The following is a 25728-nucleotide window of genomic DNA, read 5'->3' as shown; positions in this document are numbered from 1 at the left end:
TTTGGGAGCCCTGAATTACAGAGCAGATCCTGGCATGAACACAGTCTGCCTTGGACTTACCTTCTCCAGGCTTCATTTCCCTTTTCACAAGAGGGTATAGAGCTGTGAGAGTCCTCTGAGTTGAGTTCCTGGGGTTTTGGCTGCCTGCTGCTTCCATGATCTCACTTTCCATGATTTCTTTAGAAAGAGGTATTTGAGCATGTGTCCTTTCCCTCTCCACCACGTCTTCCTCCTTTGGGAACCTGCTGGTTGCTTGGTGGAGTGGGGTAGTGTTGAGGGTGAGGAGCTGGTTGTGGCCCCCTCCAGTGGGCTCTGCATAACCATCTCTCCCTTCTTGTTCCCACAGAACATTCTGCTCCGGCCAAGGTGGTGAGGGCAGCGGTTCCTAAACAGCGCAAAGGTAGCAAGGTAAGAAATAGGAGTTGGCAACCCCAGCGGAGACTTCCTGGAGGTGGTAGCCTCTTTTCTGTTGTATGAGTGCTTCTGGGCTGCGAGGTACTTCTGGGTTCTCTCTGAATAGCAGGGGCGCTTTTTCTGGGACTCTTCATTGTGGATGGTCCTTGTGGACAGACTGATTTTGGGCCCTAATCTCTTGATGGACCTGTATTTTGGATGAGGGCCTGAATGGTGGAGGCAGGGTTAATTTTGGAGCCCTCATAGAATGTGCCTTGCAGGTTGGTGACTTTGGAGATGCAATCAACTGGCCAACACCTGGAGAGATAGCCCACAAGAGTGTGCAGGTGAGTCTGTGGGGAGGGATGAGCAGGTTTGAACTCTGTGTATATGTTCACATTTGGCCTCAAGCTTTCAGAGCCTCAGGTGTTACTTTTTTGTTTCTTTAAGAGGAGTGGTTGGTGCAATATGGGCAACATTGAAGTACCCAAGAATCATCCTTTGAGCGCTTGCTCTGTGTCAGGGACTGCCAAGTGCTGTTTATTCATCATTTCATCTAACCCTCAACGACTCCTAGATAGGTCCTTCAATAATTCCCATTTTATAGATGAGGCCACTGAGGCTGGGGAAGGTTAATTACTAGTCCTTGATAGCCAAGTGGGGATTGGAAGGCAGGTGTGTTGTGTTATTCCATCACTACACTTGGATTGCCTGTGAGTGACACAGGAGAGTGGTCATTAGGCCAGGTACCCACCTCCAGATCACAAGTCATGAAGAAGCTTATATAGCTTTCCTGAGCCCCAGCAGAAGATGAACTCCTGGTCATTCTTCTCCTTCCCAGCCCTTTGGTTCTGGGTTGATGGCTCAGTCCCACCCTGGCTCACAGACAAGGTTGATATGGACAGACCAGGTGCCAGCATATCCTCCATCCCACAGGTGACCTGAATTACATGGTCCTGTTGTAGGGAGTAAACAGTTGGCCCTTGCAGGCCACAGCCCCTGTCCTGAGGGTTGTCTCTGTCATTTAGACTAAAGGAAGCTGGAGAGACAGGTTGTCCTCTACCTCTTGCCTGTTTGACCACTCTTCCCAGCAAAAGTATCTCAGGTGTGAAAATAGGACTTGAGAATACATCCAGCCCAGCCTGCCATCACATGCTCTAGCTCCTCTACCCTGTGCTTCCAGTGATGGGGAGCTCCCTTCTTTCCCATCCCAAGAGGCTCTCAGATTCACATCACCTTCCTGTTGCTCTGCTTCCCACTGCAGCCACAGTCCCACAAGTCTCAGCCTGCCCGCAAGCTGCCACCCAAAAAGGACATGAAGGAACAGGAGAAAGGAGAGGGGAGTGATAATAAGGAGAGCCCCAAAACCAAATCGGATGAATCAGGGGAGGAGAAGAATGGGGACGAGGACTGCCAGCGAGGGGGGCAGAAGAAGAAAGGTGAGTGACTTGGAACAGGACTTGGGAGAAGGTGGCAGGGCGGAACCAGGAAATGTCAGAGCTCAAGGGCTACTGAAACAGTCTCAGGAGCTGCCCCCAAGAAGTCCTTGGGAGGCTGATGGGTGTAGGCCACTGGGCCAGCAAGCTTCACTTCAACTATCTGTCCATCAGTTGCTTTTCTTTAACAAGTACTTGGTAAGCCCTGTCCTCAGCACAGGGGCTCTAGCAGTGCAGAAGACAGAGAGATCTCCGCCTCAGAGTGTTCCTTGTGTGTCTTGATGTATTGCTGTCCTGTGTTAGATGTCTTTTAAAGCCAGGAGTTCCTGTTGCTCTGGCTGAAATGGCTAGGGTACAGGTTTGGCTGTTCTCATACATATCCAGAGGAAGAGTGGCTTAACCAAAATAGAAGGTTATTTCTCTCACCTGAGAGCGTGGTGGAAGTAGGCCAGGCCCAGCTCTTTGATTCCTTTGTCTTGCTGTGTGTGGCTCTTCTCATTCCGATGACTCACCCCACCCAGCAGGATGGGGAAAGGGGAGAGTAGCTCCCTGCCTTTTAGGGACTCACCCTGGAATTAACTGCTTCCACTCAGCTCTCCTCGGCAGAAGTTCGGCACGTGTGTGTCTCAGGGAGCCTGGAGGCACAGTCTTGATTCTGGGCTGCCATGTGTCTGGTTCCAGAGGGGGCCCTCTGACAGTGGAGAAATCGATACTGGGAGTCAACCAAGAGTGTCCATCACACTGAGGTTCACTGCCTGCTTATTTTAGAGATGAAAATGAGGTCCATTGAGGGAAAGGAATTTGTCCAAGGTCACCAGATGGTGATTCAGGCCTCAAACCCCAGACAGGGACAGAAGGGTTTGGGGGTAGGGAGGGCCAGGAGGGGCTTCTCCTTTAAGCTTTTCTCGTGCCCGTGCTGTCCTCCAGGGAACAAACACAAGTGGGTTCCATTGCAAATAGACATGAAGCCTGAAGTACCCAGAGAGAAACTGGTCTCACGCCCTACTCGCCCGCCGGAGCCACGACACACACCTGCCAACCGCGGGGAGATCAGAGGTATGCACCTCCCACTATGGAGGGCCTGGGCATAGGGGTCACCCTCAGGCCTGACCTGGTGCCCCCTCTCCCTGTAGGGTCTGAGCCTGCCACCTACATGCCCGTGCCCGTGGCCCCCCCCACCCCAGCCTGGCAACCAGAGACCAAATCGGAGCCTGCCTGGCACGACCAGGATGAGACATCGAGTGTGAAGAGTGATGGGGCTGGTGGGGCGCGGGCTTCCTTCCGTGGCCGTGGACGGGGGCGTGGTCGCGGCCGGGGACGCGGCCGGGGTGGCACTCGAAGTACGTGAGGCCCCTTTGGGCTCCGGGATGTCCGAGGGAGTGCGGCGGGGGCGGCGGGCAGGGATCTTCTCTCCCTCATTATGCCCATTTCCCCCATAGCCCATTTTGACTACCAGTTTGGCTACCGAAAGTTTGATGGTGCAGAGGGGCCTCGCACCCCCAAGTACATGAACAACATCACCTACTACTTTGACAATGTCAGCAGCACTGAGCTTTACAGCGTGGACCAGGAGCTGCTCAAAGACTACATCAAACGCCAGATGTGAGTGGATAGGTGCCTTCCTCCTTGAGACGGGTAGGGTTGGGGGCTGCCCGAGGATGGCAGCCTGGCAGAGTAGGGTGTGCTGGCCCTTCAGTTGCTGCCTCTGCCTGGAGCTAAAAAAGATAACGTCAGAGAACTATACTTCTATTTTAAAAAGTAGCAATTTTTTAAAAAGGAGAGAAAATGTGTAGATTCCACTCCCCTTAGTGCCTCTGTTTGTAATGGCAGCATTGTCAGAATGCGAGCAGACAGTTACTGAGTCCTCATTATTGGTGAGGCTCAGTGCTAAGCGCTTTATAGGCATTCTCTTATTTAGTCCTGTAGTTATCTATGTAATTTTTTTTCTTTTTTTTCCCCCTTTTCTTGGCTGTGTCCGGTCTTAGTTGTGGCACGCGGGATCTTTGTTGAGGCATGTGGGATCTTTCATTGTGGCGCTCGGGCTTCTCTCCAGTTGTAGCATACAGGTTTTCTTTTTTGTAGTTGTGGCGCTCGGGCTCCAGGGCACATGGGCTCTGTAGTTTGTGGCACTTGAGCTCTCTAGTTGAGGTGCGCGAGCTCAGTACGTGTGGTGCGTGCTTAGTTGCCCCGCAGCACGTGGGGTCCTATTTCCCCGACCAGGGATCGAACTTGTGTCCTCTGAATTGGAAAGTGGGTTCTTTACCACTGGATCACCAGGGAAGCCCCTGTCTATTTAATTTTTATGAGCTGGATTTCATCCCCTTCTTACTGATGAGCAAACAGGCCCAGTAACTTGCCTAACTGGTATGTGACAAGGCACGGATTTGAGTCCATTTCTGTCTGATTTGCAAAGCCTTAGCTCCTAACCATTCAAGGAAATAGGTCGTTGCAGTAGATAAATGGTTTAGGAGCAGAAGAGAAAGTGACCAACAGTATTGGGACTGGGTTTTAAAGGAGGATGAGGAGCTTGTCAGGCATACAGAGAGGCTGAAGGGCAGAGGGAAGAGTTTGACCCAAGGTTTGAGAGCCATGAGAGGATAACGTCGTCTCTTTTCAGCCTTTAAGACTGTAAGTATAGTAGGGACAGGTTGTCAGAAGCTGTGTGAGGTTCCTGGAGTGTACAGAGCAAGGAAGGCATATTCACAAAAGATAAAGCAGTCATACTTCTTTTTCCCTCCACGTAGTGAATACTACTTCAGCGTGGACAATTTAGAGCGAGACTTCTTCCTGCGACGGAAAATGGATGCTGACGGTTTCCTTCCCATCACACTTATTGCGTCCTTCCACCGAGTGCAGGCCCTTACCACTGACATTTCACTCATCTTTGCGGTATGTCTCCCTCCCTGGGGCTGGGATGCAGGGGAAAGAAAGGTCCTTACCTAAGGAGCTGGAGTTTGGGCCAAGGCAGAAAACCTTGGAAGAGCCCCCATTTCATTACTTATGCTAAGCTTCCAAGGCTTAGCCAGCCTCTCTCTCTCTCTGCTTCATTCTCTCTCCCTCCCCACCATCTCTCCCTCTCCCTGCCCCCTTTATTATGGAAAATTTCAGACATGGAAAATTTACAGAAGTAGACACAGTGGTGTAATGAGCCCATCACCCAGCTTCAGCACCTATCAGCTCATGACCAGTCTTATTCCATCCATCTCCTCATCTGTTTCCTTTCCCAAATTACTTTGAAGGAAATCTCCAGTAACCTGACATTTCATCCATGCCTCAGTATCTATCGCTAAAAGATAAAGGCCTGTTAAAAAAAAAAAATCACTATCATTATTGCATGTAAAAATATTAACAGTTCTTTAATGTCATCAAATATTTGGCCAGTTGCAGATTCACCCCACCTGTCATACATTTTTTCTTTTAGTAGTTTATGAAAATCAGGAACCAGATAAGACCAATATATTGTCTTATTAAGTCTCCTCCTCTCCTCTTTTTCTTGCAGTTTATTATTTGAATATGCGAGATTGTATATCTTGTAGAATTTTCCATAGGACACAGTGGTATCATTTCACATGTTATTCTGTACTCCAAAATTTTTGTGTAAATCGATTGAGAGGCCTGATCAGATTCATGTTCTGGTTGTTGTTGCTGTTGTTGTTTTACCCCTCCTCATCGAGAATACTCGATAGTGATACATTCTCTCAGATAACACTTAATGCTTCACTTGGTTCTCTTTTTTGCCATATAAGCTGCAAACCATTGCCTGTTTCTTCATTAGGGACTACAGAATGTTTATATTCTATCAATCCGTCTTTAATTTGTTAGCTGGAATACCTCTTTAAGTAGGTGCTTTGCCTTATCAACTCTTTGGTTACCAAGAAGTATATAGTTTGTACAGGAAGGACAGATAAGTGCTTGATCTTTTCCTTTGTTAAACTGTTTCCAGTTTTCAGAGTTATGAGCTGATTCCTAATAACCTTCAAAGGTGACCTGTGAGGTTCAAGTTTGGTGTTTTTGTTTTAGTATCATTTAATATCATGAGAAACTTGTTGATTCAAACATTTTGTTTATTTTAACCTATTGTAGTTATGCTGAGTCAAATTGTTGCATCTTTGGCCAGTGGAACCCTGATTCCTCTTATACATTTTAATTGGCCTTTTTTTTTTTTTTTAAAAGGAGCTCTAGGTCTTCTATTTTGGGAAAGTGGTATTTTTTGTATTAAGATAACCACAGTCTTAAGTTGCAGCGGTGTTCATTGCTGCTTGATTGGTCATAGTTTCTAGAGGGGTTTTTTTGTTTTTGTTTTTTAATAAAATACATCATGAGATTGTACTAATATTTTCTATTAAAATTTCTACAGGGTCTGTTCATAACCCTGAGTATCTTTTATTTGTAACTACTACTTTCTCCCATGCCAAAAATCCTAATTCCCAACAACATCAACATAACTATTCGTTCGTTTTACTCTACAGTTTATACACATTATACTTAGAGTACCTCTGCTACTCTTAAAAAGTTTTTTTCTTATTTATACGGTGACTATTTTCAGGTTGCAATAATTTTTGTGTGGTTGTGTCTTTTACTTAAAGTATATTAGTTTCATTAGTTTTGCTTTGCTTTCACATTTTGGGGATTGCTTTCTTACCCCTAATTTCTTACTTGTTTTACATTTCTATAAAATGTGGTTCCAAAGTCACATGGTGTGTTCATAGAAGCCTGACTTAAAATTTTCTTACTTATACATTTTTCCCTTTCTTTTACTATAAGCAACCTTTTTTGAATCCTTCCATTGAAAAAGATAAGTAAATGCCTCTGTGTGTGTTATGTACTTCCCTTTTCTTAGATGAAGGGTAACATATAGCACGTGTGTTTCTTCACTTTTTTTTTTTGCTTTCACTTAATATATCTGGAAGCTGACTGCATCATCATAGTAATAGTAGTAGTAATAGAAAGATACTCCTCATTCTTATTTCCAGGTGCATATACACATTTTTTCATGTTTTAGCCAGTGTGTCTTTGGTGTAGATTTCTAGAAGTGAGATGGTTGAACTGAAAGGCAAATGCATATGTACTTTTGCTAGCTGTTACCTGATTCCCTTTCTAGTGGGTGTGCCTTTTGCATTCTCACCAGCAGTATTTGAGAGTGCCTTTTTCCCAGCCTCATCAACAGAGTATGTTGTCACATGTTGAAATGTTTTCCGTTCCGTTTAAAAATTTTTTTAAAGAAAACTCTCCTCTCTCCATTTTTCACCCCTTTTCCCAGAGATAAACCTGAAGCACTTTACCTGTGAATCTAGAAAAATTTGTGTTCTTTTGTATGTTTTTACTTAAAAATTCAAACACCAGTGGGATCTTAAACTCACTGACATGTACTTGTTTTGTGACTCTTACCACCTCAGCACATTTGAAGCTGATTTTTAAGCCTGAGTAGTGTTGCATTGAATGGATGAGCCATGGTCGGTTTAAATTGCCTATGTGGTGACAGGTTTAGGTAATTTCCAGTTTTTCCCTTTTACAGACAATGTTACTGTGAATGGCCTTTTATCCATATCTTATACATGTTGTCACCTGTTTGTGCAGGTATTTCTCTGGGGCTGATTCCTGGAAGTAGAATGGCAGGGTGAAAGGACAGGGTGTTTTTCATGTTGGTACCCTCCTATAAGTTTGAACATCTCATTTGTCCGCTGGTTGTGGAAGATGATGCCAATTTTCTTATATTCCTGCCAGCACTGGACTTATCCCTGAGCTCATGGGGCTCAGTCATCTACCAGCTTCCAAGATCTCAGTCTGTCCACGTCTTTCCTCTGCATCTTCTCCCTCCTTCTCCCCTCTAGGCCCTAAAGGACAGCAAGGTGGTGGAGATCGTTGATGAAAAAGTCCGCAGGAGGGAGGAGCCAGAGAAGTGGCCTCTTCCTGGTCCTCCAATTGTAGATTATTCCCAGACTGATTTCTCCCAGCTTCTCAACTGCCCAGAGTTTGTGCCCCGCCAGCACTACCAGAAGGAGACAGGTAGGTACCCTGCTGATATGTGGATGCCTTCCTGTTGCCCTGTCCTCCGGCCAGCAGTCTTGCTCAAGGCTGGCATCAGGAGGAGGGCCGTAGGGCTGAGGACCTCCCCTTTCCACCCTTCAGAGTCGGCGCCTGGCTCTCCCCGTGCGGTCACCCCAGTGCCAACCAAAACAGAGGAGGTCAGCAACCTAAAGACACTGCCCAAGGGCCTGTCTGCCAGCCTCCCTGACCTGGATTCTGAGAACTGGATTGAAGTGAAGAAAAGGCCTCGGCCCTCCCCAGCACGACCCAAGGTGGGTGAGGCCTATCCCCCACCCTGCGTGCTAGGCCCCTGGGCTAGAGTGTGGGGAGGGCGTGTCGCGTAGGCACAGAGCTCTGGGCTCTTAGGGGCTAGCAGGCAAGCTGGGTGGCTCAGGGTTGTCATGCGAGCTGGGGGTCACCAGTGACTGCAGGAAGGCTGATGTGGCCTGTTGCCGTTTCCACTGGGGATCACACACCCCAGCCCCAGGACAGCCTTAGCTCCGTGAGTTCCTGAGTGGCATTTTTCACAGGAGGAGATTATGCGGCCTCTGGCAGCAATATCTCATTAAGTGTCTCTTAATACTTGGCTGTTTGGTTTTTTGGGGTTTTGTGTGTGTGTTTTTTTGGCTGTGCTGTGAGGCATGCAGAATCTTACTTCCCTGACCAGGGGTTCAACCCATCCTCCCTGCATTGGAAGCGCAGAGTCTTAACCACTGGACTGCCAGGGGAGTCCCTTGGCTGTTCTTTTTGCCCCTTTGAAATCCCTGGGGCTGCAGTTTTAGTGCCTTACCCCTGAATTTGTCCTCACTGTCCCCTCTGTGGAACCCTCTGAAGAGGCAAGGGAGAGGGAGCAAACATACAGCCTGGACAGAGTCTTGACTAGAAGACAGATTTCCTGTCATTGCTGGCTGGTGACCTTGGAAAGCTTCTTTAATAGCTCAAGGATTCATTTTCTCCATCTTTGGTTAGAAGGAAGGAGGGGTTAGATTGCTCTAGAAGTAGTAAAGCAATATATGAATAGCTCACGTTTAGTCCCCTGTTAAGAGGCGTGTTTTAATCTCGAGCTAAAATTGCTGCCCCCTTTCCAGGAGCAGGCTTTTGCTGCATTCACCTGCCCATTCCCATCCCTTCTTTGGAGACCTTGTTGGTCTGGGGCTCCTGAAGAGGCCTCAGAGATGACCTTGCACTTTGGGTCTGTGGAATTCTGTGCTCCCTTTTCTGTTGTACCACTGTGACTGCCTCCCTCATCTCCTTCCTCCTCTCTGCTTGTTTATACCCCGACTTCCTAGTCTATCCTGGCTGCGGTCTTCCAAAAAGTGTCAGAGATTAGGCTGGAGTCATGAGGAGAAGGTAGTAAGTGGACAAGGACCTGACAAGGTTCAGTTCAGTCCTACACACTGCACAGGCTTTGGAAAGGCGGAGCCACGCTTAGCCCCCATTCCAGAATTAGAGCCCCCACTCCCACCTGGCCTATACTGAACCTTCCAGAAGAGAAGAGGTTTAGAGTTTATATAGAAAGCTCTTTGCACAGCAGGGAATTGATGTTTAGATATGTACTATGGGGTAGACAGATGCTTTAACTCCAAAGTTTCAGATAAATTCAGCCTATCAGCACTCTGAAATACTTTATTTTGGCCAAAAGCAGTCTTGTTTTCTCTTGCCTTTGGGACATGCTATGTTTTTGTTTGTTTTGTTTTGTTTGCCTCTCACAGTCTTTGTCCCTGCTTCATCTGGCTTACTTATGTCTCGTCCTTTCTCGTCCTCAATGCTGGGAAGCATTCCCTGACTGTCCCCACTCCCACCCCCCCCCCACCCCCCTCAGTTGTTTAAGTGCTTCTCCCTATGTACTCCCATGAAGACTGTTTATAGTCTTCACCGTAACACGTTGTGGTTGGTTGGTTGGTTGGTTGGTTGACGTTTTCTCCCACTTAACAGTGAGCTCCCCAAGTTGAAGGATCTGGTCTTATTCATCATTCTGCTTTTAGGGTCTTCATACAGAGCCTGGTACCATTGGGTACTTGCCAGTTTATCAGATAGTTGAACACGTGCTGTTGCTAAGTCCCAGTCTAATGGAAGGCAAGGCAGCTGTGGTTCTTGCCTGGTGAAGCTTCAGTTCATTGGGAGATGTTGGGGATGGACAAATGGATGAGTCAGCCTGTTGAATCTCTTTGTGTACCCACTCACAGGCCACATACTGTGGAGGGTATATATTTAGGTAAAGGAGAGTGCAGTTCCCACATACTTGTCATCTCAGTGTTTGTGAATGACTGTGATGTGAGCTGTGACTCCTATGGGACATCCTTTTTTCGCGAGACTGACAGCTGTGACTTGCTGGCATTATCCCGGCCACAGTTATAACAGTCCCATGTTGAGGCGTCAGGGCTTCTCTCAGGGGACAGCGACAGAGCCTAGTCTAAGGACTCCCTGGTGATTCCCTCTCTCTTTGGTCTGCCCCCATTTTAGAAGTCAGAGGAACCCAGGTTCCTCCACCCGACCACGCTGCCTCAGCAGCTGCCCTCTCAGCAGCTGATATCCAAGGATCAAGATGAGCAAGAGGAGCTGGATTTCCTGTTTGACGAGGAAATGGAGCAGATGGATGGGCGGAAGAACACCTTTACCGCCTGGTCTGATGAGGACTCTGACTATGAGATTGATGACCGGGATGTCAACAAGATCCTTATTGTCACCCAGACACCACCTTATATGCGCCGGCACCCGGGGGGGGACCGCACAGGCAACCACACCTCGCGTGCCAAGATGAGTGCCGAGCTGGCCAAGGTCATTAACGATGGACTCTTCTACTACGAGCAGGACCTGTGGACTGAGAAGTTTGAACCTGAGTATTCCCAGATCAAGGTGAGCCTTGGGTGTAACAGTGGCAGTAGGGCCTAGGGTGCCTGTAATGTGGGGAACAGGAAGACTGACAAGCTGTGTGACCTTGGGCACAGAGCCTTAGCATCCTCATTTAGCAAAAAGGGGTGATGATTGACACTGCTAGGGCATAAGAATGAGAAGAAATGTGTAAACACTGTAAACTACCAGCGTGAGAGGTGATTACTCTGCTTCTTGAGCATCCATGTTTAATGTCATAAGTCAGCTAGACACTTTTTGTAAAGAATAGAACGAGATTGGATTGTCATTTCTATTCTTAAATATTTAGACATATATAAAAGTTTAAAAGCCTGCTTTGAATGTGGAATATGGAGAAAAGATACATCTTTTTTAAAAATCACTGCTGCCTGGAAACACTCAAAACCGGTGTTGTAGGTGTTTACAGTGTGGTTATGTGTGCTGGTCTGTTGGCCTTTCGTGAGCCTCTGTAGTGAGTAGTAGTGTGTTTGGTGGAGGTGAGGAGAGAATTGCAGGAAGAGAGTCAGGGTAGGGGAGTCTACAGCAGGTTCCTGGGGAGCCAGAGTCCTGACCACAGTCTGCTGCAGAGACAGCTGGGCAAGTACTCAGTTCTTCTGAGTTAGCATGCACATGCCCAGGAACCTGGGGTTGAGGCATGGTGATGGGGCAGCAGAGAGTCTGGGGACCAGAATTCCATGTATGTGGATGTGGGAGCTGCCCTCTTCAACTTCCTGCATATCTTGATTCCTAAACAGGCTAGGGCAGTCTTCTTACCAGCATCTTTTCCCCACCCATCTCATATCCTCTGCAGCAAGAAGTCGAGAATTTCAAGAAAGTCAACATGATCAGTCGGGAGCAGTTTGACACACTAACCCCTGAGCCCCCTGTGGATCCCAACCAGGAAGTTCCTCCTGGACCACCTCGCTTCCAGCAAGGTGAGAGACGACACCTGCGACCCTGGCCGGTGGGAGGGTCTGGAGCCATTCAGCCAGGCCTTACAGGGACAGGCGGTCATAGGCCTACCTGTGCTTACTGTCCCCACTCTGCCTCTGCAGTTCCCACGGATGCCCTGGCCAACAAGCTGTTTGGTGCTCCTGAGCCCTCCACCATTGCCCGCTCTCTACCAACCACTGTCCCAGAGTCACCAAACTACCGTAACGCCAGGACCCCCCGCACTCCCCGGACACCACAGCTCAAAGACTCAAGCCAGACATCACGGTTTTATCCAGTGGTGAAGGAAGGTCGGACGCTAGATGCTAAGGTGAGGCGTTCCTGCTGAGCCACCACTGAGCGTCTTGGGCTCACTTCACTGCATTCCAGGGCTTTGCTTCTCTCCCTTGTCTTGAGCCAAGAAAGCAACACATCCCTCTCCTGCTCTGTATTCTTAGGCTGGTGGGCCCACTGGGATTGAGTGACCACATATGCAAGATGGACTGAGCGTGGGAGTGGTGGCCTCATGTAGTCATGGTAGGGCCTAAGGAGGACTGACCAGGTGTGGGTCCTTGGGCAGATCACGTCACCCACAAGCCTTGATTTCCTCACCTGTCAAGTAGGCATGCCAGCTCCTAGCTTATAGCTGTGGACTTTGCGTGAAAATAGATATTAAAAATGCTTTGTAAATTGTGAGATAACACACACTTAGAGAGGGATGTTAGTTCTATAAATGATCGGTACTCCTCAGAGTCATATGAATATGATTAGTAAGAAATCCTGGACTGATCTTTGCAGATGCCTCGGAAAAGGAAGACAAGACACAGCTCAAACCCGCCCTTGGAAAGTCATGTGGGCTGGGTAATGGATTCTCGAGAGCACAGGCCCCGAACTGCTTCCATCAGGTATGGACAGTGGGGAGGGGAGGTCAGGCTGACTGCAGGGCAGGCAGCAGACCCATGACATTGATGGGACCAAGAAGAGAGAACGAACCTCTTTGGTCTGCAAGTTAAAGCAAATTTAAGAAAGGGGCCCTCAGCCAAATCCAAAAAACCAGGAGTAGTCTAGAGAGCTTAATCCAGATCCTGGGAAGTGTGTGAAGTGTGGCTGCCGCATGGCGTTCTCTAAAGAGAAGAGCTTAGTTGATTTCAGAAGTGAGTGTCTGCTGCCTCCCTCAGGATAGCTAGGGAGTCGAATAAAAATACAGATCCCTAGACCCCACCCTAGCTCTGCTGGCTCAGCTTCTGGGGGTAGGGCCCAGATTCCTTTTTATTTATTCTCAGGAAAATGACCCGAGTTTTCTCAGTTCCAGAGCAAGGTTTGAGAGCCACTGACCTATGCACTCTATTCCCTGCAAAGATAGGCATGGTTTTAAGAAAAAATATGGATGGGTTAGCCCATTATATCTCGTTAAGGAAAGTTAAATGTTAACACAGGATAAATAAATGGCTAAAAACTCAGGTTTGGGCATTGTACAGATCTGGGATGTTAAATATTACCTCTGTGACCCAGGGCAAGACTCCCAGTCTCTGTGAGCCCCAGTGCCCTCTTTGTAAAAGGCCATCCAAAGGTTGGTACAAAGAATAAGTGAGATCCATGGATATAATTAAAGTTGAGGGCCTAGCACAGCACCTGGGCCTCTTTGTGGCACTGTGAGAGGCTGGATTTTAGCTGTTGGCAGGGACCAGAGGGGCCCCTCCTATCTGATGGCTGGCTGCTCTGGGTAACCTGGTGACACTGTCTGTTTCATGGTCTCTATAGCTCCAGCCCCTCAGAAGGCACGCCTGCCGTTGGCAGCTATGGCTGTACCCCTCAGTCGCTGCCCAAGTTCCAACATCCTTCCCATGAGCTGCTCAAGGAAAACGGCTTCACACAACACGTCTACCACAAGTATCGTAGGCGCTGCCTTAATGGTAAGAAGCACAGAGGGAGAGGGCTGAGCTTCCTGGGCCACTACTTAGATCCAGTGTAAGGGCTGGTGGAGCAGGTGACTGTTTTCTCTAACCTCAGAGGCAGAAGTGACATGACATTATAGCAAGAAGGGTTGAAGTTAGACTCAGGCCAGGTAGTTTTGGAATACAGGAGGCACAAAGAATGTGGTGCATAGAACATTCCTGTTCCTTGATCTTTCTCTGTTGATATAAAAAATATCATGAATTTTCCTGTTTCTTGCAAGACTACTGGCATCACAAAAGGATATGCATGAGCTAGCATATGTTCTCTGGAACAACGATGGCCTGTGGACCAAATCCAACCAGCAGCCTATCTTTGTACAGCCCTGGAGCTGAGAACAGTTTTGGGGTTTTGTTTTTTTGTTTGTTTTTTTGTTTTTTTTTTACATTTTTAAGTGGCTGTGGGGTGGGGAGGGAGAGAATTTATGACAGAGACCATATGTGACCTGCAAAGCCTGAAATATTTACTCCAGCCCCTTAGAGAAAAAAGATGGCTGATCCCTGCTCTAGAGGAATGTAAGGAGAGAACTTCTCTAGATGCTCTCACATTTCCTTTTATCATAAAAGGAGAAACCTTTTTTTAAAAAATCTTTATTGAAGTATAATTGCTTTACAATATTGTGCCAGTTTCTGCTGTACAACAAAGTGAATCAGCTATATGTATACATATATCCCCATATCCCCTCCCTCTCGAGCCTCCTTCCCAACCTCCCTGTCCTACCCTTTTAGGTCGTCACAGAGCATCAAGCTGATCTCCCTGTGCTCTGTAGCAGCTTCCCACTAGCTATTTAGTCTCCATTTGGTAGTGTTTATATGTTAATGCTACTCTCTCACTATGTCTCAGCTCCCCACCCCCACCCCCCAGTGTCCTCAAGTCCTCTCTCTACGTCTGCATCTCTATTCCTGCCCTGTCACTAGGTTCATCAGTACCATTTTTCTGGATTCCACACACATGCGCTAGCATATGGTATTTGTTTTTCTCTTTCTGATTTACCTTTTAACTGTAGGTTTCTGTCAGGTTGTCTCTAAAGATGCTCAAAGTCTATGTTAATGCTCACTTAGAGTTATTAAGTCACTCAATCCCCTTATATTCAGCAAAACATGGCTGCTAAATGCTTGGTTCATCTACCTTACTTCCCTCTGTGCGTGTGTGTAGTAACAGCTTTATTGAGATACAGTTCACATACCATACAGTTCACCCATTTAAAGGGTACAGTGCAGTGGCTTTTAGTATATTCAAGAGTTGTGAATCCATCACCAGAATCTGTTTTAGAACATTTTCATTGTCTTAGGAGTAAACCCTGTGCCCCTTACTAGTCACTTCCCATTCCCCTACCTCTCCACATCCTCCCAGGCCACTGTAACCACCAGTCTACTCTCTGGCTCTATGAATTTGCCTGTTCTGGACTCTTCATATATGTGGAATCATAACAATATGTGGTCCTTTGTGACTGGCTTCTTTCCCTTAGCATAATAATTTCAAGGTTCATTTATGTTGTACTGTGTATCAGCGCTTCATTCCTTTTTTTTTTTTTAATAAATATTTATTTTATTGGCTGTTGGGTCTTTTTTGCTGTGGGCAGGCTTTCTTTTTTAGTTGTGGTGAGTGGGGCTACTCTTCGTTGTGGTGCGCAGGCTCCTCATTGCTGTGGCTTCTCTTGTTGCAGAGCACGGGCTCTAGGCACATGGGCTTCAGTAGTTGCAGCACATGGGCTCAATAGTTGTGGCTCATGGGCTCTAAAGCGCAGGCTCAATAGTTGTGGCGCACGGGCTTAGTTGCTGCGCAGCATGTGGGATCTTCTTGGAGCAGGGATCGAACCCGTGTCCCCTGCATTGGCAGGTGGATTCTTAACCACTGTGCCACCTAGGAAGCCTTTCATTCCTTTTTATTATCAAACAACATTCCACTATGGATATACCATATTTTGTTTATCCGTTCCTCAGTTGATGGACATTTTGGGTTTCTGTTTTTTGTCTGTCATGAATAGTGTTGTTCTGAACATTTCCTGTACACGTTTTTGTGTGGACATAGGTTTTCATGTGTCTGGAGTGGAAGAGTGGGATTCATGGGTCATAACATAGGGTAACTCTGTAACCTTTTGAGGAACTGCAAGACTGTTTTCTGGAGTGGCAGCACCATTTTATATTCCTAACAGCAGTGTATGAGGGCTCTGATTTCTCCATATTCTCTCAACACTTGTTATAGCCTGTCTTTTTGAATATAGTCGTCCTAGTGGGTGTGCACTGATAACTTTCTGTGGTTTTGATTTGATATGGTTTTAATAGCTAATAATGTTGAACATTTTTTCATATGTTATTGGTCATTTGTATATCTTTGGAGAAGTGTCTGTTCGGATCCTTTGTCTGTTTTTTAACTGGATTGTTTGTCTTTTTTATTAAGTTGTAATGATTCTTTATATATTCTAAATACAAGTCCCTTATCAGATAACATAATTTGTGAACATTTCCCCCCATTCTGTGGGTTGTTTTTTCACTATGTTGATCATGTCCTTTGAAGCACAAAGATTCTTAATTTTTTATTTATTTATTTTTTTATTTATTGGCTGCATTGGGTCTTCTGTGCTGCACTCGGGCTTTCTGTAGTTGCAGAGAGCGGGAGCTACTCTTCATTGCGCTGGCTTCTCTTGTTGGCGGAGCACGGCCTCTAGGCACGCAGGCGTCAATAGTTGTGGCACGTGGGCTCAGTAGTTGTGGTTCACAGGCTGTAGAGCGCAGGTTCAGTAATTGTGGCGCACGGGCTTAGTTGCTCTGTGGCATGTGGGATCTTCCCGGACCAAGGCTCAAACCCATGTCCCCTGCGTTGGCAGGCGGATTCTTAACCACTGCACCACCAGGGAAGCCCCAGGTTCTTAATTTTTTAATGATAATCTGCTTTTTCTATTTGTTTCTTTTGTTTCTTGTTCTTTGGTGTTGTATTTATTTTTTTAATGGTACCATTTTTACTTGTTAATATTGTAAGACTCCTGAAATAATTGGTAATGATGATATGAAGAATATAATTTGTTGTAGTGCACAAGTTATTTGTTGGTGCTTCTCTTTGTTCTGTCTGCACTGAGAGTGGTAACATTTGAGGTGGAGAGCTAGACCAGGAAGACCTGGTTCAGAAGCTGATGCCACCTACTTCTGGGTGGGGCTCAGGCCCAGTGTCCAGCAGCAGGGTCTGGCACAGAGTAGTTAGTCCTCAATAAATACTTCCCAAAGACTTAAGGTGGGGGGTGGTCAGCAAGGGAATTGGGAGGAGAAAGGATCGATGTCTTTGAACTGCAGGATCCTTTGTCCCCTGAAGCACAGGCATTCTGGCTCTAAAAAGACATCTTTCCTCCTTCCTCCCCAATCAGAGCGGAAACGCTTGGGCATTGGCCAGTCTCAGGAGATGAACACTCTCTTCCGCTTCTGGTCCTTCTTCCTCCGAGATCACTTCAACAAAAAGATGTATGAGGAGTTCAAGCAGCTGGCTCTGGAGGATGCCAAAGAAGGCTACAGGTGAGTGGGACTGGAGTGAAAACTCTGGTTGATGCTTGGGAGGTAGAGGGTTCTCTGTTGGCTCTACTTCCAAAACTGTAATTGGAAATCTATTGTGTATATATTTCATGTACTTTGTAAAAAAAAAAAAAAAAATTATTGCTTTTGAATGAGTAATATATTCAAAATTCAAAGAAGTTGGAAGGTTATATAGTGAGAAGTCTCCTCACCCTAGTTTTCCAGCCATCTAGTTCCTTTCCTCATAGGCAACCAGTATTGTTAGAATCTTGTGAGTCCTTTCTAAAATTACTATGCTTTATATAAGAAAGGACAGACCTGTGTAGTCTCCCCACACACACCCCATTTGTTTACACAAAAGGTGGCCTTTATTAGATTTTATTTTGCACCTTGTTTTTTTACTTAATGCTGTATGTTAGAGATCATTCCATATCCATAGATAAATGGCTTCTTTTTTATAGGTTGTATGGTCTTACACTGTATAGATGTACCATAATTTAGTCTCCTAGTTAAATTTTGCTTCCAACATTTTGCTATTTAAAAAAAAAATTTTTTTAAGGGACACTTTTTTCCCCCCCAAGTAAAATGTGTTCTCTGTAAGCAATTTGAAAAGGACAGAAATGTTTAAAGAAGCTGGGGGAAAACGTCCTTCAGTCCAGAGACAACCAGTGTTAATATTCTGCCATGTTTCTGTATTTAGGTCACGCAAGGAATGCCTTTTTATGTCTTATTTATCATTTATAAGCATGAGCATTTTTCCATGTTGTTAAAATACTTAATCTTTTTGCCTTCTTACAGAAGTTGTTACCTGCCTTTTGCTAAAAGTTTAGGAAACAGAGACAAGATCATTTGAAAATCCCACTTCCCAAAAATAACCAGTGTTAATATATTTAACATACATAGTCTGTGCCCTTCCAGACTTTGTGTGCGTGTGTAGATATAAAATTTACATATTTGTTTACAAAAGTGGTTTCATTCTACATATAACACTTTAAAACATGTCTTTTCTACTTCATATTGTAAACATCTCAGCATACATCAGTGTATATTTCCATTATAATTTTTTTAAATTCATTCATTCATTCATTCATTCATTCATTCATTTTATTGGCTGTGTTGGGTCTTTTTTGCTGTGCGCGGGCTTTTCGTTTTAGTTGCCATGAGTGGGGGCTACTCTTTGTTGTGGTGCACAGGCTCCTCATTGCCGTGGCTTCTCTTGTTGCGGAGCATGGGCTCTAGGTGTGTGAGCTTCAGTAGTTGCAGCACATGGGCTCAATAGTTGTGGCACACGGGCTTAGTTGCTCCGTGGCATGTGGGATCTTCCTGGAGCAGGGATTGAACCCATGTCCCCTGCGTTGGCAGGCGAATTCTCAACCACTGCGCCACCTAGGAAGCCCTCCATTATAATTTTTAATAGATTGTATTATTCTGTTGTACAGTTACTATGATTTTTAAGTGCTTCACTAAGACATTTAAATTTTTCAAAATAATACTGCTATGAGCAATTTTGTACATTTGTAAAATCTAAATCTACATTTTTGGTAGTTTCCCTGGTATATGTTCCTAGAATTGAAATTTCTGAGTCAGATAAATAACAAACCTACTAATTGGGGACTTCCCTGGTGGTCCAGTGGTTAAGACTCTGAGCTTCCAATGCAGGGGCCCGGGGTTCAATCCCTGGTCGGGGAACTAAGATCCCACATACCACAACTAAGCCCATGCAGCGTAGCAAAGAGCCTGCAAGTAACAACGAAGATCCAGCGTGGCCACAGTTAATTCATTAATTAATTAATTAAAAAAAAACTTTTAAAAAACCTACTAATTGGCGTGGTCAAATGCCTTTGCAGAGAGCTCATGCCAGTGATTGACAGACTTTGCATAAGGGACAGACAACGAATGTCTTAGGCTTTGTGGGACATAAAGTTTCTGCTGCAACTACTCTGCTCTTGTAGCAGAAAGCAACCAGTGATACTTCATAGTCAAATGGGTGTAGGCAGGAGGCTGTTGTTCGTTTGGCCTGAGTTTGCTGACCCTAGGCAAACATTTAATGCTGGATTCATTTAGACTAGCATTAAATGTTAGCCTTCTTAAAAAATGCTTACCACTTTCTCAATAATCCATGTGTTTAAACTGTTTCATAGTTCCATCTGTCATCCAGGTGCATTTCCTGTTTTAGATAAAGATTTCATTGACTTGTGTTCTGCTACAGATATGGTTTGGAGTGCCTTTTTCGATACTACAGTTATGGCCTGGAAAAGAAGTTCCGGCTGGACATATTTAAGGACTTTCAGGAGGAAACCGTGAAGGACTACGAAGCTGGTGAGAGTCAGAGTTGGGGCTCTGGGAGCTGTGGTCATCTCAGTCTTCTCTTCTCAGCCCCTAGCTCCACCTGGGCTTGTCTGTATCATTTCATACCTCCCTCTCCTGAGCCCCTCTATTCTCAACTTCTCAGCAGCTAAGCTTCACTCTACCTCTCTCTCCTCTTTCCCTGCAGGTCAGCTATATGGGCTGGAGAAATTCTGGGCCTTCTTGAAATATTCCAAAGCCAAAAATTTGGACATTGACCCCAAACTTCAAGAATACCTCGGCAAATTCCGACGTCTCGAAGACTTCCGAGTGGATGTGAGTGGATGTCTCTTGTCTGTCCCACCCTGATTGTCCTAGAAAGAAAACTGGACCAGAGATCAGGACACCTGGGTTTTGATCCTAGCTGTGCCACTAGCCCAGGAACCCTTCCTGCCCCCATTTGGGCCTTAGTTGCTCTGTTAAACAGAAAGTGTGCGAAGATGGACAGTAAAGGCTTAATTGGAGGGCGTAGGGTTGCTTCTCCCTCCCTTTCCCATGGTGGATGTGGCTAAACCATCATAATGCTCTTTGTCTCTTATCTCCAATCCTCCTTGCTTCTGGGCCCTAGTTAGAGGTGATCAGGATGAGTACCCAAGGTAAATGTTTTTACCTGTTCCAACCCCAGAAGTTTATAAAATTTGTCCGGTTCTTCCCCACTCCACCTTCTTCTTCTTGAAGCAATAACTCAACAGTGACATCCAGTGGTGGATCAGAGTTATTGCTACTGGTTCCTCTTCTGTGCTAGGTGCTTCAGGGACTCCAGAGATAAGTAAAACTTTTTCTTTCAAAGAGTTTATAATGTAGTAGGGATATGCCAGTCATCTTATTCCCTTGAAACCTTTTGGCAAAAGGGCAAATAGAAGTAAATAATAGTCCTGACGTTTATTAAAAAATTGACATTGTTTACTGTGTGTCAGACGTTGTGCTAGGCACTTTCACTGACCTCATTGAACCTTTACAATGTGGAGCGGGGCAGGGTTATTGTTATTGTCACTATAGCAGTGGATGAACTGGAGCCCATGGCCAGCCAGTGAGGTGGTGGCAGCGCTGTTGCGCTGCTCAGGTGTCCTGACAAAAAGATGAGTCCGTTGTCTTCCATCCTTAAGGACTTGCTCCTTTGGGTGGCTTGGAGGGGAGTACATGAGCAGAGAATAGGGAGATCTGTTGGGAGTAGAGAAGAAGGGCTCAGCTTTGGTGCCCAGAAAGCGAAGGAAGTGTCCTCGGAGTTACAGTGGTAAGGCTAGACTGGATCCTGGTCTGACTCTTAAGAGATCAGTGTCCTCTTGGCGTGAGGGACATGAGGCAGTCCCCAGGAGCATCTGGCCCTTCTGGGTGGTGGTGTCTCAGCATTTGCTTGCCACGTTCCATGTACCATCTCCTGAGTAGCGACCCCTGCTCAGAAGGGGAGCAGAAACTTGTGTGGATAAAGGCCTGGGCTTCAGAGGTAGATGGGCCTAGTCCAAGTTTACCAGTTACAGGCTCTGGGACCCTTGGCAAATTATTTTCCTGTGTTTCACTGTCCTCATCTGTGAAATCAGATGGTCATGTCTACATTAAAGGATGGTGTAGGCCCCGTGAGTGAATGTGCATAAGTCAGCACAAGGCTTGGCCTCTTGGCATGTGGATGTGCTTAATGTAAAACTGGTGACTAGTGTTTAGGGTTATAAACCTATTATCTACGCTGGGAGGTAGGAAGTAGGGGTCTCTAGACATCTCTGCCAAGGAAGGGGGTGTGGGTAGTGCTCCCTAATCACCTGTGACTCGCTCCTCTGTTACAGCCCCCCATGGGTGAGGAGGGCAACCACAAGCGACACCCAGTGGCAGCAGGAGGTGGCAGCAGTGAGGGCAGGAAGCGGTGCCCCTCCCAGTCTTCCAGCAGGCCTGCCGCCATGGTCAGCCAACCCCCGACACCACCTACTGGCCAGCCCATCCGGGAAGATGCTAAATGGACAAGCCAGCACTTGGACACACAGACTTTGGGAAAGTGAAAAGCCCTTTAGCCCTGGGGTTTGGAGGGGAGAAGGGATAGAGGGGGTAGGTGAGAGTCTACTGCGGGGGGGAAGGGGGCGGTGCCCAGTCCCGGGAGAGGGAACAGAGAAGGAACAGGCCTGTAGTCATTAGGATGGGCCTTCGTGCTGAGTAGCAATGTGTACACCATTTGGGCTATCAGAGGTACCCTGGGCAGGAGCCTCCACACACCCCTTCCCTCTTCTCTCTCCATAACTCTTCACATCCTGGCTTCTTCTAAGTGGGGGGAGGGTAAAGGGGGAAATTTTTTTTTTATATATATATATATATATCTATATATATATCAAGTTTTAAATTATTGATAGTTCGTCTGGATTACCAAAATCACTCTGCAGCCCTGCCCGCGGCTAGTAGGCCGCAACCCTGGTTCCCATCCACAGCTGCCTCCTGCTCCCTCTCAAGCCAACTATGCAGCCCACAATAAGGGCCTGTGGGCCCCATTGCCCAGCACTGTTTCATAGAAGGCTCTGGCAGCGTCCCTGGGCCCCATGAGCACCAGCCCCTTGATCACCTGGGGCTTGCCATCAGCCTGTTCTCTCCCTGCTGTCCCCATCATGCCCTTCTGCCATCTTCTGGGAGAAGGAAACCAAAGGATCTAGAAGTCGGGGTGGGGGAAGGTTTTGGCCTCTCTCCACCCCTCTCCCCATACCCCTTACTCCCCAGCCCAGAAAAGACGCTGCTCATACCAGAAAAGACTATTGAAAGATGATTTATTTTATTTTTCTCTGACCTTTCCATCCTTGGGAAAATGGGAAAAAAAAAAAAAAAAAAAAAGACAAAATCGACCATAAAAGACCAAAAAAACCATCAGAAAACCCCCACCTAATCCACAGAAAGCGATGTCTTTCCCCTACCCGTGGAATTTTTTTGTTTTGTTCTTGGAAATAGTATTTTTTTAAAAGTTGCCTTACTGTGGAGCGGGAATCTGAAATACCCAAATGCCTGTTTTCCTCGGCGGAGTCAACTTGAAGAGCTCCTACCTTCTCTGGATGTGCCTGGGCTGGATTGGCTAGAATCTGTCTCTGGATTGAGTTGCATGTACAGTGCCTCCTGCCTGTAGGCAAGAGAGTTGGGGGCAGCTCAGATTAGAGCCGTGCCCAAAATATCTCTGCTGTTGCATCATTTGAAGCTGACGTCCTGTGTCTGTACACTGCTGCCACTGTTGTGTCCTCGCTCTGCTTGCTGTTGCCTCACGTCAGGCCCCGTCCTGCCGTGACACCCTTCATCCTACTCTTGGAACACCAAGGCCAACGTTGCTTCAAACTGTTGGAGGACAGCATTGGCCTGGATCTGGAACACCCTTGTCCTCAGCTTGACCGTCTCCTCCACCTCAGAGGGGAGAGGTGAACACTTGGCGGCTGAGGCTTGGAAACGTTTCTTGCGCTCCCCTGATAGATCTCTGAGACCTCAAGGAGGCGTTGTCTCTTAGAAGTTGGAGAAAGATGCCGTTCGCTTCCTTCGGGCCGGGTGGTTATCCCCATCTTGCACTCCCCCTCTGCAAGCCATCTCTGCCCACCCTCCAGTTGACCCCACCTGGAAACGAGAGATGAGGAGGCTTTGAGGGTGGGGGGAATCCTGCCAGTTGGAGAAGCCTTGCGGCAGGAAGGTATATGTGGACATAGAGTATACCTGACTTCTCTTCTGCAGCCACTGACTGCTTGGCTTGGGCTGTGAATGACGATGGAATGGCTGGAGTCTCCCGGCATCCAAAGCTAGGGGGGCTGGGTGAGGGCATGACAACACACTCAGCCCGGGATGGTGGTGGTCATGTGCTCACGCTTCTTGGCCCTTTTCAACTGCTTCCTCTGTTGGGCCCTAAAGTTGGGAACAGGAGAGAGTATCTCAGGCTGGCAAGGGTTTGCCCTCTGTCTTGGGCACCTCATTACTTTGGCCTGTGCCCTCCCTGATCTCTGCCCTCCAAGCAGTTAGTATGGGGAAGCCCATCTCGGTTCCTGTGCACCGGTTGTCTTGAAAGCCAAGGATGAGTGTCTGGTCCCTGCTCTGAGAGTGGGGTTTGAGGCCTCTTCCTGCCTGATCTGATGCCTGCCCCACAATGTACCAGACACTGGACTCCTGGACTCCCTCCTTCCCTTCATTGCCCCTTTCTTTCCTTCAGGTTGCTTGGCCCTGTACTGTATCCAGCACCACAGAAACCTCAGTGTTTGTCCTCTGCTGGGTTTGGGGGCACAAGGAAGCCTTGGGGGTGTGGGGAAAGTCTGTTCTTACCTACAGTTTACTCCCAGACTTGGGGGGGCTGCCATCCTCTCGCTGATCCTCCCCCACAGACACCCCCAGAAAGAGGAAGCCCCTTTGGAGTGGGGAGGTGAGGATTTCATCTCAACACAGGCTGGGGAAGGGCAGGGGAGCCGCTTTTTTTTCCTTCCTTTTTTTCTTCTGTTCTTTTTTCTTTTTTTGTAACATGTTTGGAGTTAATGTTGCAATGAGTAGTTTACATCTTCACTTTCTGAAGACACTTGAATTTAGGACCGATGTATCTGTGACAAGCATGCCAGGAGTGGCAAAGGACATCAGGGCTTGCCACTTCATACCCACCATCCTCCATGGGGATCCAAGATCTGAGACACAAAGCAACAGCCTGCCCAAATCCTTCTGTTCATCCTGTACCCTTGCAAGATTGGTCCATGCCAACACGACCTTTGGGCATCAAACATCAGGAGGTCTCTGTACCTCAGCCCTGCTAAGGGGCAGGTTTCTCTCGCTCTCTCCTGCACCTAGGAGTAAAGGCACTACCAGTAGAGAGGTGCCTTTACTGGTAGTGCCTGACCCTGCCCCAGCCTGGACCCCTTGGGCTCAAATCCAGGTGCAGAGCTCACATGTCAAAGTTATGTTTTTGTTTTGTTCTGTTGTAGCTCTTCTTTTCCCTTTCCTGATGATTGATTTTACAAAAACAAGCTGCTCAGAAAGCCTGGCAGTGGGGAGGAGGGGCAAGGAAGACGACCAGCTAGGGAGGGTGGGGGTAGTTTTTTGCCAAAAGCCTGGATAGAGTAGTCTGGATCACCTGGTGCCCTCCTGAGTGGGACCCCAAGTATCTCCTGTGTGCAAGGGTCCCTGGATTTGCCCCAGCCCCACCCTCTCCTTCAGCCGTGTTGATGGCAGAGGCAGAGAAGATGAGAACATACAGCCCATTTCCGACTGGAGAGGAAAACTTGTCATCTGGCTTTGTGGAGAAGGTTCCACCTTATGCTCATAGTACATTATCTTTACCATGTGCTAGGATATCACATTTAAAAGGACAAAAAAATGTAAAATACTTGAATGAGCTTGTATTATAACATTAATATTATTGAGAGTATTTGCTTTCCAGGCTGAAGTGATTCATTCATTATTCTAGTCCTGCTTTAGTCGTTTGTAATTTGTGGTAATTATGCTTTTCTTTTTAATACAAAAAAATGTATAAAAATAAAAACTTGAAAAGGCAAAAGCCTGGCTGGTCTCCAATGAGGGGGTACAGCTGTTAGGTGTGTGGGGAGGAGCCTGGTTCGCGTTCCGACTACAAATCCAGAGGAACCTGCACTCGGAATGTACCTGTGAAACCTCTATGGGGCTCTGCCATCTGGCTGTCGGGGAGTCTGCCCAGGGCAGGGGCTCCTGACACAGCTCCTAGGGAGAGCTTCTGCCAGCCTTGAGTTCATGTCCATCTTGTCTCTCAAGTGAGGTGGGGCAGCTATAGCCAGTACCGCAGACCAGAGTGACAGCAGTCTAGCAGGGGAATTCCAGGATTTCACACACTGGCCGTGGCTTGCCATTGTGCCAGGACACAGCCGGGAAGATAGAAGTTGCTGTGATTCCTCACTGAGCAGACTTCCCTGCAGGGTATGAAGGGGGGACCAGCACTCTGGCCCCGTGGAACCCAGGTCAGCCACGGAGACCTGCGGATTGCCGCCAGGGAAGGAAGGATGAGCACCCCCACGACGACGGGCACCCGCGGCAGTAATGCCGGTCTGGCCTCGGGGTGTAATTACAAAACTAAAAATGAGCCTCATTTACTCATTTACTGCCAGCTGTTTGTTTCCTGGGCCTGGAACTTAAGCATCCCATTAGAAATGGTTTTCCAGACAGTTCCACACTGTCAGGTGAGCAGGAACTTTCACACCACCAGTGGCCTTCAGGGGCCAAAGGAGAGTGGAGGAGACAGTGGCCAGGGATTCTACAGGCTGCGCTAGGTAGAGGAAGATGATTTGTAATTTGTTCAACTGCACTTCCACAGCCTGCTGGGAGTGTTTCCTTGTGCCGCTGTGCCTCCC

The 25728-nt window shown here is 47.1% G+C and overlaps 1 protein-coding gene across 3 annotated transcripts in view; it reads left to right on the top strand.

The window, feature by feature from the left end:
- Positions 1-22244, top strand: part of LARP1 (La ribonucleoprotein 1, translational regulator) — a 57455-nt gene extending 35211 nt beyond the window's left edge. The window contains exons 2-19 of one of the 3 annotated variants that reach the window (XM_057730234.1): positions 347-408; positions 675-740; positions 1658-1832; positions 2757-2885; positions 2963-3169; positions 3269-3431; positions 4574-4718; positions 7661-7835; positions 7959-8128; positions 10320-10712; positions 11518-11641; positions 11762-11967; positions 12435-12541; positions 13398-13549; positions 16948-17092; positions 19299-19408; positions 19584-19711; positions 21214-22244. In XM_057730234.1, coding sequence (XP_057586217.1) covers positions 347-408; positions 675-740; positions 1658-1832; positions 2757-2885; positions 2963-3169; positions 3269-3431; positions 4574-4718; positions 7661-7835; positions 7959-8128; positions 10320-10712; positions 11518-11641; positions 11762-11967; positions 12435-12541; positions 13398-13549; positions 16948-17092; positions 19299-19408; positions 19584-19711; positions 21214-21423 — 2867 coding nt within the window. In that variant the 3' untranslated portion in view covers positions 21424-22244. The remainder of the gene's footprint in view (positions 1-346; positions 409-674; positions 741-1657; positions 1833-2756; positions 2886-2962; positions 3170-3268; positions 3432-4573; positions 4719-7660; positions 7836-7958; positions 8129-10319; positions 10713-11517; positions 11642-11761; positions 11968-12434; positions 12542-13397; positions 13550-16947; positions 17093-19298; positions 19409-19583; positions 19712-21213) is intronic. The other 2 variants (XM_057730223.1, XM_057730241.1) reach the window with 2 other exon arrangements.
- The last annotated feature ends 3484 nt before the right edge of the window (positions 22245-25728 follow it).

Source organism: Hippopotamus amphibius, chromosome 1, assembly GCF_030028045.1.
Source record: "Hippopotamus amphibius kiboko isolate mHipAmp2 chromosome 1, mHipAmp2.hap2, whole genome shotgun sequence".
NCBI classification, from domain to species: domain Eukaryota; kingdom Metazoa; phylum Chordata; class Mammalia; order Artiodactyla; family Hippopotamidae; genus Hippopotamus; species Hippopotamus amphibius.
The sequence above is the reverse complement of the archived record's forward strand: the minus strand, read 5'-3'. Positions and strand labels throughout refer to the sequence as shown.